Raw genomic sequence first — 14,151 nt, forward strand, 5'->3', positions numbered from 1 at the left:
GAAACGGACTCCTTGTGCTAATCTCATCTTTTTTTTTTTTTTGTGGTGTCTCAGCTGGGATGAACATGAGTCCTGTTGCCAGACTGAAAAAGACTTGGAGCAAAGTCAACACCGACAAGTTTGAAATTCTCGAGGTGAGAAAACCCACACACAGGCACGAAATGTCATCCCGGGCCGTCCCACTGTGCTGTTACATTAAAAACGCTTTGTGCTTATTTAGCAAATGTCTAATAATATCTCATTGGTCCGTTTCTCATTCAGCACCAGATGGACCCGTCCAGCAACTTCAGCAACTATCGCACCGCTCTCCGCGGCGCCACCCAGAGGTCTGAGACCGCACACAGCGTCCAGGAGAAGATTGTGATTCCTTTCTTCAGCCTGCTCATTAAAGACATCTACTTCCTGAATGAAGGATGTGCCAGCAGGCTGCCCAACGGACACATCAACTTTGAGGTTGGTCCCACCACTCGAGAGAGACACCATCGTTGTGTTTGCTGACTCTCCCTCCTATTTATTTAAATGAGGGTGAACGCCACGTTTCTCCATCGGCCGCCATCTGCAGTTATTTCGCTGATAATGGTCACGCCTCGAATGTAAATGTATCATATTTACTAATGGTGCATGCTTTTACTGTCATTTAGGTTTAAAGCGAATGTTTTCTAAAGTATATTTGAGTCGTATGGGCAGACACGGGTGTGTATAGGTCACAAAATGCTGCATTTAGTTGCCATTAACTGGGTAGATGTAATCTGCGTGTTTGCGCTGCACAGACACTGGCAGGTGTCTGATTATGCGTCAGATTTTATGCACATTTGGAAGAAGCCGGATTGCGGTGTAAAGATATACGACTCTGTGTTTTTTTTTTTTTTCCTATTTACGCTCCTGTGGCAGCTGCCCAAATTGTTCCACCTGAAGGCAAGAAATCAGGATTGTTCTAATGAATTGGCCGCTATTAGCATTTTTTTAAATGGGCAAAAATCAGCCGTATTAATTTTTTTTTTTTTTTTACACGTTAAGACATTGCAACAAAGATAATGACATGCAAACATCCCCCTGCCCCCTGACCGAACAACATCATATGTTCGGTCTGGAATTCATATGTTTATTGTTGCAAACATTAACAGACCAAAAAAAAGAGTTTATTTTACTCTCTGTATGTCCGTTTTAATGAATTGACCAATTAATCTGACTTTCATTCTACCAAATCGCAGAATCGGCATTTATCTCAAAAACTCGTTTCAGTTGGGCCCAATGTCAATCCAGCCTGAGTTAAATAAGCGCACTCACATACACAGGAGTGTAATAGCTCCCCCTTGTGGTAAATAAAACGCTAACCGCTGAAACTCAGGACATGACACTCATTGTAAATTCTTTGTTTCCAGAAACTTTGGGAGCTAGCGAAGCAAGTGAGCGAGTTCCTGGTGTGGCGTCAAGTGATATGCCCGTTCGACAGAGATCGCAGAATCCTCCAGCATCTTGTCACCACGCCGGTTTTTGCCGAAGACGGTCAGTCACTCTCTTTTTTTTTGTGTGCTTAACTCATTAGATAGACACGTACATTAGTATTTGGACTTTTTTTTTTTTTTTTTTTTTTTTTTTTGGGTTTTGTTTTTCCGTGGTGGGTGGGGGGGGGTGTGTGTGTGTGTGTGTGTGTGTGTGTGTGTAGTTATTCCCCCCTCCATGAGACAATGACTGAAAGTTGTCTGTGGTGATTTGTTTGTGCAGAGCTGCATCTGGCCTCTTACGAGAGCGAAGGGCCAGAGAACAACATGGAGAAGGACAGTCGTCGATCTCTCCGGTGAGTCCTCTCTCACACACACACACACACACACACACACACACACACACACACACACACACACACACACACACACACACACACACCAGCTGAACCCTCATATTAAAGTTCAACTTTTTTCCCCCCCCTATTAGATCCTCCCTGTTGCATCGAGAGAATCGGTCATGAGGACAATCTCTTCCACTTTGCCAGGTGTAAATAAACATGTTAAATAGCACATTGAAGCTAGACAGTACATTCCCTGGACCAGACCTGGAACAGCCGAAGCTGCATTTTCTCAGTTAAATCATTTAGTCTCCACAGACTAATAATTGCAAACTGATATATGTGATTTTGAGCCCTCCTATGCTGAAGGATTCCACTTTCTGTGTAATTTCACGGCCTCGTCATTTTATCTTCTGAGGCACTTAATGCAGAGAGTTTGTCGCAAAGGTTGGGCGGACTTGCCTTATTCCTATCATGTTCAGCAATCGCTGATGAAAACACTCCAATCGTATGCTGGTGACGGAGGAGCCACTGAAGGACCAATTTGTTTTTATTGCAACACAATGGAGACCAGGAAGTGGACATTCGGCCCTGTTGTCTTGTTGAGCGCTTCATTTTTATTTTTTTATGTCAACAATGAAATATTGCTCTAACATGAACTCCTGTGTGGCACTTTGAACTTTGTTCCGGTGAACCAGTTGTGCGATGTCGTACAAGCTGAGCGCTGCGCTTCATCTTCACCTGTGTTTTCTTACTGGACTTATTGACTCCTCTTCCTACAGTATTAATTTGTATTTTGTATCAAAAAAAAAAGTATAACACTGAATGTTCCTTAAGTATTCACCGTGCTGGTTTGTAAAGTGTTGTTGTTTTTTAAATTTGCACACAGCAGCTAAGCTTTTGATAGAAGTGTGTGTGGAGTACAGCTTTAACACAAATAGGAAACAAGTCATCCTCCATGTCTCTCTTCATGACAAGGGGACATCTGCATCATTTTTTTTTTACATGTTAAAAAAAAAGCTCTTTTTATGGTCTAAATGTTTTATAAAATGCTTTTCGTATGCTTGTTCAGTCTTTCCTGTGTATTTCGTGTTTCTTGGTGCCTGTACTGAATGAAGTCTTTGTGAGAAGACAATAAAATAAAGTTTAAAAAAAATAGCACACTATGGGTGCTTTTGTTTTGCAAAGAAACAAGTGAAAGATTTCGGAGAAAAATGACATCAGGATAAATGTAAGAAAAAAAACATTTAATAATTATTTACATTTTCGTCACACAGTATATATAATATGTCTTTGGTCTAAACTAGTAATGCTGTAATTCGTTTCCGTTTCAGGTGTCTCAGTGAACTCTCGTGAAGTTGATGCAGCGGCCCTATGGACAATAAAGACCAATGCGGTAAAATACGGGAGAAAAAAATTTAATCAAGCGTTTGGGGAAAAAAAAAAAACTCAAAGATTTGGAAAAATATGGATCTAAAGAATAAAAAAAAATATAGACTAAGGTACATCCGTTCAATAGATGCTGAACATACAATACACAATATACATCAAATATGAAATAAAGAAAAACCTTAATGTTATCAAATGAATGCAGTGCAGTGGCAAAAGATGCGTTCAATAAATTGGAATACTTATTTCAATTAGTTAATTTAACTGAAAATGTTTGTTATAAAGGTTCACTACCGTTGTAATGAAATGATTTGAATGATTGCAACATCCAGCGAACAAAACCTCCAGATCCACCAACAAGAGAATACCAACCAATAGAATAAAGTGTCACATCGTGAGCAATCAAGTCAATGTACTACAGTGATACCAAAAAGTATTTTTTGATAACGTCACGATGAGTTACATGTAGAGTAAATGTCTTACCTTATCACGAGGTGACGGCCTCATGATTGCCACTCTGTCGTACTGCCTTCTCATCAATGCCAACAATGCATCGAAACGACCCTGCGGCATCACGTCAAAAACAAAGACACGACTTGCATGGATGCTTCTCAAAGGTTTGATATGCGTACCGGAATGATCACTGCACGGCTCACCTTGATGGGCGTGTACCATTTGGGCTCTGGCAGGGGGTTGTAAACGGGCGGAGGCCTTGGCGGTGGTCGAGGTACGATGGCCTCGTCCTCCACTTCATCTGGCATGGTGACCACCGCGTTCTTGGCTTTCTCCAGCCTTGAGCCTTCCTCCGTGGAGCCTTTCTGCCCCCATCGGACCTATACCGGTAAAGTTCATTCAGTGGATGTTTCAAAACAAACAAAAATAAAGTCTACACACCCCGATTCAAATGTCAGTTAATTTGTGACATAAAAAATATAAGATACATCGTTTCAGTCCTTTTACCACCACGGATGACTTGTACAACTCAACTGACAACACTCTTCAAGATGGTAAGGAAAAATAAACAGCTGAAATAACATTTTTTGCAAAAGTGCGCACACCCTCCTATGCCTGGAATATGTTTGTGTTCAGCATTCACCAATAATATGTGAACACGTCACACCATTTAAAGTGCCTCTGATTAATCCCAAATAATAATATGCGGTGATTAAGGGTTTTTTTTTTTTTTGCAGACACTGACTGCAATATGGAACTGTTCATACTTCCCTCCACCTTGTCCAAGGCCCGATCTGAAGATGTTATGATCCAATTAAACCAAAATGAAACTTTTTCGCCATAATTCCAAAAGGTATGTTTAAGATCATCATCAGAAAAGCATGATGGTGGCGGGATCAGGATCTGGGCCTGCTTTTCTGGACCTGCGGCCTTAGACTAGCTGGAGGGAATTATAGAACCGTTCAAAATAGCAGTCAGCATTAAACACAAATCATTCAGGCTTCTGCTCAAAAGCCAATAACATACCTGTCAACTTGTACGTTTTCCCCATATTTTATACATTTTTTTAATCATTTTCAAATCATGTACGGCGTATTACAACTTTTATACGGGGAAAAAAAAAAAAGAACAATTGTGAACCGATCTCACAAAGACCATTTTGGCTCAAATCCAGATCGTCTCACCCGCTGGTAGCCAACGACAATGCCGTCATCGATCGCTACTATTGTCACGGCAAACCAGCAAAAGTCATCCTCAATCGTATATTTTTTTTTCATCGCTGCGTACGGTCGAATTGATAAAGCATGATGTGCGCATGCGCGGTTCGCTGTTGTACGAGTTTTCGTTGCTTTGTAAGGGGAATCGTAATCATTTCTAAGGGCAGCTATTAGCCGAGGTTGACAGGTTTGCAATAATATCAGGAAAAGCTTATTTGACAAACATGATAGAAGGGGAATGGCTAATGCTCTTTGTTCTTCATATTTCAAACACATTTAAAATCACCTCCATGCGTTTGATTCCACCAGGGCCTCTACCCCCATAGTATGACGCATCCACTGTGGGCCACTTGTGTTTGGGGAATAAGTCTTCCTTTTGCTCCTAAACAATAAGAGCAATATAAAGAACACAAAAACATCAAAGACTACATTCTCACAGCACATTTTCATAATACTTTAACAATTCTCTTTTCGTGTCGGGGTGCATCTCAATTCATTCATTCATATATTTCAGTATCTCAGTTCGGAGTCAAATTCAGATTACACACCCATTGAATACTTTCAGAACTCTATTTTTACACTTTTTTGACATAATTTGGATTTCAATCATTTCTTACATAATGTGTCCGTGTTTTCAGATTATACATCATTTCTACGAAATTATCAGAATTTGTAATATTTCAACATGTGTGGTGGATGGACATTTCTACAGTGTACATTACAGAATATGAGTATCACTTGAGCGACCGAAGTGAATTTGATTTTCCACATTATTCTCATTTATTGAGATACATCTATATTCTATCATCGGGAATTGCTTCTACAGCTATTTAAATAGCATTTCTGACACAAGATGAGAGTTGGCCGAATGCATACATCATGCAGGACGTGTACTAATTTCTGTACAGGTTTTTGGCCATTCTTCTTCCCATTCTAAACTGCACCTCTCTCTTTAAGAGTTGGTTTTTTTCATGTCAATTGAATTCACTGGTAGACTGCCAATGAGCATTCAGTTGCAGTACCAATAATAATCGATAGATGCCAATGTTGCTCTGTTTCCTTCATTGCAAGAGCTAAGTCAGCCCCAAAAAGACCTGTAATTATGAATGACTCACTAATAATCAATTACGCACAGTTCGTCGACTGGTACCAAGTGATTATCAATTTTATTCTATTCTTTTCTTCCCCGTGTTCTACTCACGAGTACAGGCGGGGGAGGAGGAGGAGGAGGGCGAGACGGCGGTGGGTCTCGAATCACCTGCAGTGAGGAAAACCAACAGTGACTTCCCAACGTGTTTCTTGGAGTTCACGGGTTTGTGCTGCCAAATATGCGTACACACTCACCACAGTGCAAAACAGAGGCCAGAACCACCAAAGGAGGCCAAAACCCAGCAACAGCAAAAGAGCCAAGAGCAGCCACAACACCCAGATCCCATTTGACTGTGACACATAGACCCCCAAAAATATATTCTTGCGATTACAGGAATAAAGAAAGCCAAGTCTAGAATGACTCATTTCAATTATATTCATCGTTTAAAATTTAATGACTGTATGAATGAAGCTTTGCATCTTGTTCGACTTTATTCAGATGCACGTATTGATAAAAGAATAAAAATGCCAACATTCTTGACTGTGGGTTGATGAAAGTTTTTTTTTTTTTTTTTTTTGGAAATTCACATACACGATGAATAACGGCACTAACTGCAGATCCACGCCCATTTGTGAGTTTTCTTCGTATGTGATGTAAGACAGATACTCACACAGTTTGTGGCGTTGATGGTGATGGGAGCAGAAATGTACGACTGCCCGTCGTTGAAACTGATCAGCACCTCAACGGCTCTGCAAAAACGTAACACACAATAAACACATGCGCCACCTTTATTGTTGACTTGCGGCTAGAGGATGTATTTTCCCTTTTTGCGTTTGTAGTTCCTTTTCAATGTGGGGTGCAAGGAGCACAGTACCTCTTGCACATCAGAGGGAAATGTTTAGGACTGTCTACTTGAGTTCAATAATAGATTTTTTTTTCACTGCAAGCAAGTCATTTTGGTCTTCCATAGCCATGTCCCAAATGAGCTGAACAAGTTCCAGGCATTGCGAGTCTATGCATGAACTGTAATCAAAATGATTTGCAGGTCGTTTTAGCTTAAATACTGTAAAAAAATTCCCCAGGTATTCAAACAAAAATGCATCTTTTGACCATTTGGGTCTGAACTTGTGTCCTGAGCAAAATATGCTGTGATAAATACGGATGAGGTGATGTCATAAAAAGAGCCAGCGCTCCAGATTCACTCTTGGAGCAGCGCTCCAGATTCACTCTTGGCTAGATGAGGAGGAAAGGCGTGTGATTATGTCCAAAGAATGACTATAACTTCTGGAACACTTCTTCAGTCATGACTTGTAATTTCTCTTTGTTTCCTGTCAGCGAAACAACTTTATTACATTTGTTTTCGCCCAAAGGGAACATCATCCTTGCATCCAACCACCATCCATTATCTGAGCCGCTCATCCTCACGGCATGCCGGAGCCTATCCCAGCTGTCTTCGGGCAGTCGGTGGGGGACACCCTGAACTGGGTGTCAGCCAATCACAGGGCACACATAGACAAACAATTCACATTCACATCTAGGGACAATTTAGAGTGTTCCATTAACCTGCCATGTACTTTTTTTTTTTTTTTTGTAATGTGGGAAACTGGAGTACCCGAAGAAACCCCCGGCTGGCATGTGGAGAACATGTAAATTCCACATAGAAAGGCCTGAGCGAGGATTCAAACTCACAATTCCTAAAAAAAAAATTTACTTTTTTATTGTTTGTATAAAAATACTTGGGCTTCATGAGTTCCTGCTTCACTTGCATGAGACTGTCCTGGTAAATTGTGAAAAAAAAAACCGTATGTCTCTTAATATTATGGCTAAAGAGGCAAGAATTGGATTCTAATGATTCAATGAACCCTTATGTATTGTGGTTCAGTTTTTACAAATTTGTGTATTCACAGACTTTGTAGGGGCAAGAATCTATCCTCCTAAATTAGCTACAGATAGAGTCATCTATGTAACATGGATTCAAGGTTGTGTACATGCTAGATGCTAGCTGTATTTTCCTCTTATAGGTTTATTTTTATTTGCCGCCATTTTTTGAGCGTGTGGCACTTACTCTCCGACCTCATGTAGCACTGGAGCAGGACACAGCAGATGACCATCTCTCACTAGCGTTGCCTTTTGGCCTATGAAGAAACAAGCAAGAAAATGTCACTTTCCATGCTTGATTGGCCATGATTTTCGATTCTGTGAGGTGTTTGCAGTTTCGATTTTGCATGATTGTTGGGATCATAAAATGAAATAAACAAGAAGACGAGAAACTTGATCCAGTCATGTGGTGCCGTGTCCTTTTCTCAACTAATCCACCATGTATCTTATAATAGAGTCTCATCCTCCCTCCCTCATTCCCGTCAGTCTCATAATGCCTCCTCTGTTCTCTGTCTACGTCGTTAAAAAGGCAGCTACTGTTTGACTGTCCTTTGCAGCACACAGCCCTGGAGTTTGCATTATTTAATAGATGATGATGGCGTAGCTGCATTTCAGGAGGCTGCATGAGAACCAGAATGCTCAACAGTTTAAAGCAATGTTTGCAACAAGCTGAACATTAATCCCAACAGTCAGTAACAATAAACCCTGATCTGGCTTGTCTTTGAATTAACGTTAGGAGGTGAGAGGTACATCAGCTTTTTAAAACGGGTCACAACATGCCGATCCGATGGAGTACAACTACAAGTACATTTGCGAAAGAACAACGCTGTAGTGCTGTATACATCAAATTGTTGCTTTGTTTAGCTAAGGAGTGGCCTAAAATCCATCCATTATCTGATCCACTTATCCTCACGAGGGTCACGGGCATGGTGGAGCCTATCCCAGCTGACTAAGTGGTTGCTCGCCAATCGCAGGGCACATATAGACTAACCATTCACACTCACAATCACACCTAAGGACAATTTAGAGTGATAAATTAACCTACCATAAATGTTTTTGGAATGTGGGATTAAACCTGAGTATCCGGAGAAAACCCACCAAGGCACTGGGAGAACATGCAAACTCCACACAGGGAGGCCTGACAATTTTAGATCGCTGAGATGTGACGATACTTTCAAAGAGCAAAAGACACTCGAGGCTACTTCCTTTAGCAACCATCAACAAATTTGGCAAGCTTGAACCAGGCCAGCATCCCATCTGCGCCCAACGTTGAGATGAATGCCGCGCAAATCATATGAAAGAACCTTAAATTGGAAACAAAAGACTAGACATGCTTTGACACATGCCAGAGCTCTGCCACCAGTCGTCATGGTAACAAATAAACATGCTCATTTGCATGAGACAGCACCAACCCGCCAAAACAAGTGTGACCACTAGAAGTGTGCAGTACCGTATTTTTCGGATTATACGTCGCTCCGGATTATAAATCACACCAGCCAAAAAAATACATAATTAAGAAGGAAAAAACAAATATAAGTCGCACTGGAGTATAAGTCACATTTTTGGGGGAAATTTATTTGATAAAAACCAACACCAAAAACATAGATGTCGTCTTGAAAGGCAATTTAAAATTAAAATAAAACTAGAGAACAACAGGTTGAATAAGTGTACGATATGCTAATGTTACATGATGCTTAAACAACGAACTATGAATGTGCCTGATATGTTCACGTAACATATTAAGAGTTATTTAGACAACTATAGCACAAAGAACATGCTAACAAATTTACCAAACCATCAGCGTCCAAATCGCGAAATCCAATGAAATCTTCATGCTCGGTGTCACTTTTAAGCAACTCTGCCAACTCCGGAGGTAGAAGATGCAGCGCTTCCTCTTCTACGTCGCTTACGTCAGAGTCATCGTCAATTGTTTTTCTCAGTTAAGTCAAGTATAAGTCGCACCCCTGTCCAAACTATGAAAAAAACTGCGACTTACACTCCGGAAAATACGGTAATTGTTCTAGACTTTTTATCAAGAAACCGGGGCACTGCTTAACCCTTTCAGGGACAGCGGTTGGACAGTTACTACAGTGGACAGCTGATCATGTTATCAGGTTACAGGGTGCATGAAAGGGTTAATTTAGGCCTCATTTAAAACACATTTAACTCACTGTATGTGTCCTGGCCGACTGTGAGGAAGCAGAGAACGTTGTCTGTTCTCTTGGATCCACTGAAGCCAGTTCCTCTCAGCACCACGCTGAAAGATTCTGCAGAAAAATGCCCATACTATCGTCATTGTGATGTTACTATAAGGAATCACCGCACACGCGTTTATTTCACATACCATTGACGCAAACACTTGAGGGTTCTATCGTGAAGATTTCTGAGCAGGACTGCTTTAGGATCTGAATGGAGAAGCGGGTCCAAGTCAAAAAGGGGTGAAGAGTTACATGTGGTCTCGCCGCACTGCTCAAGCATGGCTTGCACCGCCTTGTGATCAAAGCTCACCGAGCTGACGACATCTTTGAGCGCATGAAAGCCCGACAACACCGGGAAGACTTGCTGGGCGCCGTCTGCTATTTCAGCAAGCTGCAGAACAAAGACAAACAATTGACAACCTTAGCTTGTTAACGCAGAACGTATGCATGTATGCTAGTTTACGTTTCAGCAATCACTCAGTGGCTGACTTGTTATCTCCAGCTGCGTTTGAGGAGGAAAATGACATGAGAACCTTTCATCTCCTGCTCGGCAGGAAGCTCATCTGGCTTTATTTAATTAGAGCACTCTAATGACTTCCTCCTCCAAAACCACAAAGCACTCTGGGTCATCAGTCCGAGGTGAACATGTTAACTGCGGAAGACGTCATTCATCATCAGGCCATGCAGCAAACAGTTATAAAGTCAGTAAACACCGTATTTGTATGAAAAACACTTCTGGACTGTCATCATAAAAAAAAAAAAAAAAAACAATAATAAAATAAAATGGAAAAACAGGAAATCAGCAAGCAGCTTGTGATCAGGATTTCATGCTTTACGGCCCATTGACATTGCGCTCCTTCCGGTGTGCACAACCTGGCCACCAGGGGGTAGAGTAATACAGACATACATCACACTAAAATACGTTTTTCTCGATTTAGTATGCTGCAATATTATTTGCGATTTCCCGCAGAGGATAAAGAATACATCCTTGCGAGTCTGTCGAGATGTATTCCTTCACTTTTTGTGTTCAAATTCCGACAAGGATAAAAACTAACAAGACATCAACATCACTTCTGTTAGCATTGGTATTAGCATTTTGTTAGCATGAGTATTAGCATTTTGTTAGCTGTGTGCTAGCATTAGACCAGTAAGTTAGTCAGTGATGGTCACCAATGTGGGACATTTGTGTGTGTGTGTGTGTGTGTGTGTGTGTGTGTGTGTGTGTGTGTGTGTGTGTGTGTGTGTGTGTGTGTGTGTGTGTGTGTTTGAACAGCGTCAGTCGCTTTGAGCAAAACGTGGATAGAAATTTACAAGCGAATTTCAACCCTCCGTTTCTGTCTACGTCCTTTGCTGGGCAGTGTGAAAGCGGTTTCGGATTCAAAAATCACTTGTGAAGCGCGCCATTGACCTTTTGGACAAAGTATTAAACTTGAGCCTTTCATCTATGTAGCCATTGGCATACATACAATCAAACGCACAGGGAGATGTCCAAGTATCTGAGTCAAAACATGTTCCCTTACAATGTTTTCACAAAACTCCCGTCACCCTTGAGCTTCAAAGCCTTTTGCGTTGTTCTTTATTCTTCTTGAAGTGGGACCTCAACTGACAAGCCCAAAAACACAAACACACACAGACACACGCCGGGAGACAAATAAACCCCTCTGTGTGGCCGAGTAAAAAGATCGTCAAGTTCCTACCTGCTTGTGGTCAAAGTCCATGACCCCGACACAGTACACTCGGGCTCCAAAACCTCGAGCTTTGTCAGCCTGGAGGCAACACGAGCAGGGAGTCAGATCAAGTCGAAGACCAGAAGGGGACACCAAGACTAATAATATATGCTTGGAATTAAATGAATTGAAACAGTAAAAATTAATATCCAAAAATTTAGGGATATTTTTGGTTTTCAGATGAAATTTCAGGATGAGCCTAAAATGCATTCAAACCTTTACAGTTAATGTGACCTTCTCAAAGCTTTTGAATGCACATGTCAGACCGTTAAATGTTTTGGTACTTGTTGCACAAGTTGCTGTTCTAAAACAAGGATCTTAATGGCAAAATTCACAACAGGCTTATGTTCTTTGAATCGACCAATAAATGTCCTGGTTCACCGAGAGCTGGTGTATAAACAGTCGTCCTCGTCATGCTGTTCACATTCTGACATCATGAGACAAAGACGACACCTCACAATGCATCAACAGTACTTTGTCATTGAGATGCTTTAAACAGGATGTTCTCGGACGGAAGTGGCCACTGAGCTTAGAGTGTCATCAGCAGGTTGCAACAGAGATACCGAGAGACTGGAAGAGTCACAGAAAGAAATGGACATCCTTTGGCCATAACCCATGCTGATCACCGCTACATTAGGAACAATGCCCGGAGAAACCAGATGATGAATGCCACTCAACTCCAGGCACGTTTTAAGGAACGTGCAAAAAGTAATGAAGTATTTAACAGTTGGACATGTGCATTCAAAGGTTTACATTACGTTCACCTGTAAAGGTCTGAATGCATGTTAGGCTCTTTCTTAAAATTTCACCTGGAATCCAAATATCCCTGACTTTTTGTGAGTAGTGTATAAATAAAGTAGCGGCATTGTGGCAAATGAAGAAACATAGAATATACAAGACGGTTTAGTTTAAGCCAAGTAAATGTGTGTGTGTGTGTGTGTGTGTGTCACCTCCTGCACACTCAGCTCAAAAGGGTAAACCTCCAGTTTGCCGTCGGTCAGAACAATGATGATGCTGCGAGACGGCGACGTTTGCGTCTTCATCTGCTCCGACACCTGACGAGCGCAAACCAAATGTAAACTGCATGTGCATCTACGTTGCGCAATGACACTGACTCATTCATTTGTTGTCTTTTAATGGATGATACAATTTTATCTGTCATGGGCGTTGTATTCATAAGTCGATAGTCAAGGAATACACGTGTTTTTCTTTTCCACTTTTTCGCTGTCACAGTCAACTTGCATTGGGATCACTTGGAGCTGCATCTACAAGAGTGGAGTTTTTTTTTTTTTCCCCAAACAAAGTTAGATGAACATAGTTGGTCTTTTTGAAGGTCTGTTCCCAATGGAGTCATATTATTATAATTATTATTATTTTTTTTTTACTTTGAACAGAACCAATTCAACGTAATTTCTCAAAGGTCTGCTTCCTCACTAAAATGAACGACGGTGTATACGTACTGCTTTCAAGCCTTCGTGCATGTATGTTTCACCAGCGGGGTTGATTTGGCTCAGTTTAGTCAAACCCTCATCGATCTTGGACCTGGGAATCCAGAAACCAGGTTGTGTAAAATGTACACAGCACTGAAATGAGGTCAGTTTCTGTGTGATCTGGTTATCTGTGTTTTTCCATTTTGGAAAACAAGGAGGAGGAACTACCTGTCTCCGGTTAATGGCAGGATTACAACTGCTTGGGCTGAAAAGACAATGTAGGACACTCTCATCCTGGGACTGAAACATATGCATACAGTAGAACATTGTTCATTTAGAGAAAAAAATAACAACATTGAGTTCATGTCATGAGTTCATGTCAGCACTTGAGGATGCTGATGAGCATTGAAAGGCTTTGTGAAGCACACAGGTGATCGTTCAACATGCACAACCCAATAAGCATACATGGCAATGGCGAGTGATGAAAAAAGCGGAAGGGGCGTGGCCTGGACGGGGGCGTGGCCTGGACGGGGGCGTGGTTACTTACAAAAGTGGCACTAAACATGCTGAAGATGAAGTGTATTAAATTTACACAGTTTGAAAATTGAACAGAAAAAAATCCCAAGATCGCCACTATTCTTTCAAGTGAAAATTTGTGCAATTTTGCCTATGCATTCCTGGTGAGCACCAATATGTAACTCCAAATTTGCTGCTAAAAATCAAAACAAAAAAAGTAAACACATCCCCTGCCATATTTAAGATTTGTTCATGACTTGTATTCATAAAGTGTTGTGTAAATGTGATAAAAAGCTGTTGATTCTTACCTCATACAGTGATAGTGAATATTATGCATACAATTTATTATGCATAACCGTGCTTTATTATCCAAGACAAAACGTGAATTATCAATATGAATATAAAACGCAAATAAAAACAAATAAATGTTATCATGCTGTTGCTACAAATGCATACCAAATAAAATTGAA

At 41.0% G+C, this 14,151-nt stretch overlaps 2 protein-coding genes across 3 annotated transcripts in view; one reads left to right on the forward strand and one right to left on the reverse strand.

Annotated features, from left to right (window-relative positions):
* LOC109508089 (ras-GEF domain-containing family member 1B-B-like) overlaps positions 1-2,930 on the forward strand; it is a 17,392-nt gene extending 14,462 nt beyond the window's left edge. The window contains exons 11-13 of the mRNA XM_019857929.1: positions 1,383-1,506; positions 1,726-1,798; positions 1,933-2,930. Of these exons, the coding sequence (XP_019713488.1) occupies positions 1,383-1,506; positions 1,726-1,798; positions 1,933-1,966 (231 nt within the window). The 3' untranslated portion in view covers positions 1,967-2,930. The remainder of the gene's footprint in view (positions 1-1,382; positions 1,507-1,725; positions 1,799-1,932) is intronic.
* Positions 2,931-3,009: 79 nt separating this feature from the next.
* The window catches only part of LOC109508086 (anthrax toxin receptor 2-like), a 13,992-nt gene continuing 2,850 nt past the window's right edge, over positions 3,010-14,151 (reverse strand). Inside the window, exons 3-17 of one of the 2 annotated variants that reach the window (XM_019857926.1) lie at positions 13,394-13,430; positions 13,196-13,277; positions 12,686-12,790; positions 11,706-11,774; positions 10,319-10,399; positions 10,155-10,215; positions 9,982-10,077; positions 7,998-8,067; positions 6,603-6,681; positions 6,187-6,282; positions 6,044-6,100; positions 5,129-5,224; positions 3,829-4,005; positions 3,656-3,736; positions 3,010-3,155 (exon numbers count right to left, since the gene is read on the reverse strand). In XM_019857926.1, coding sequence (XP_019713485.1) covers positions 3,123-3,155; positions 3,656-3,736; positions 3,829-4,005; positions 5,129-5,224; positions 6,044-6,100; positions 6,187-6,282; positions 6,603-6,681; positions 7,998-8,067; positions 9,982-10,077; positions 10,155-10,215; positions 10,319-10,399; positions 11,706-11,774; positions 12,686-12,790; positions 13,196-13,277; positions 13,394-13,430 — 1,220 coding nt within the window. In that variant the 3' untranslated portion in view covers positions 3,010-3,122. Of the gene's footprint in view, positions 3,156-3,655; positions 3,737-3,828; positions 4,006-5,128; positions 5,225-6,043; positions 6,101-6,186; positions 6,283-6,602; positions 6,682-7,997; positions 8,068-9,981; positions 10,078-10,154; positions 10,216-10,318; positions 10,400-11,705; positions 11,775-12,685; positions 12,791-13,195; positions 13,278-13,393; positions 13,466-14,151 lie in introns of both variants that reach the window. The other variant, XM_019857925.1, reaches the window with a different exon arrangement.

Source organism: Hippocampus comes, unplaced genomic scaffold (assembly GCF_001891065.2).
Source record: "Hippocampus comes isolate QL1 unplaced genomic scaffold, H_comes_QL1_v1.1 scaffold162, whole genome shotgun sequence".
Taxonomy (NCBI): domain Eukaryota; kingdom Metazoa; phylum Chordata; class Actinopteri; order Syngnathiformes; family Syngnathidae; genus Hippocampus; species Hippocampus comes.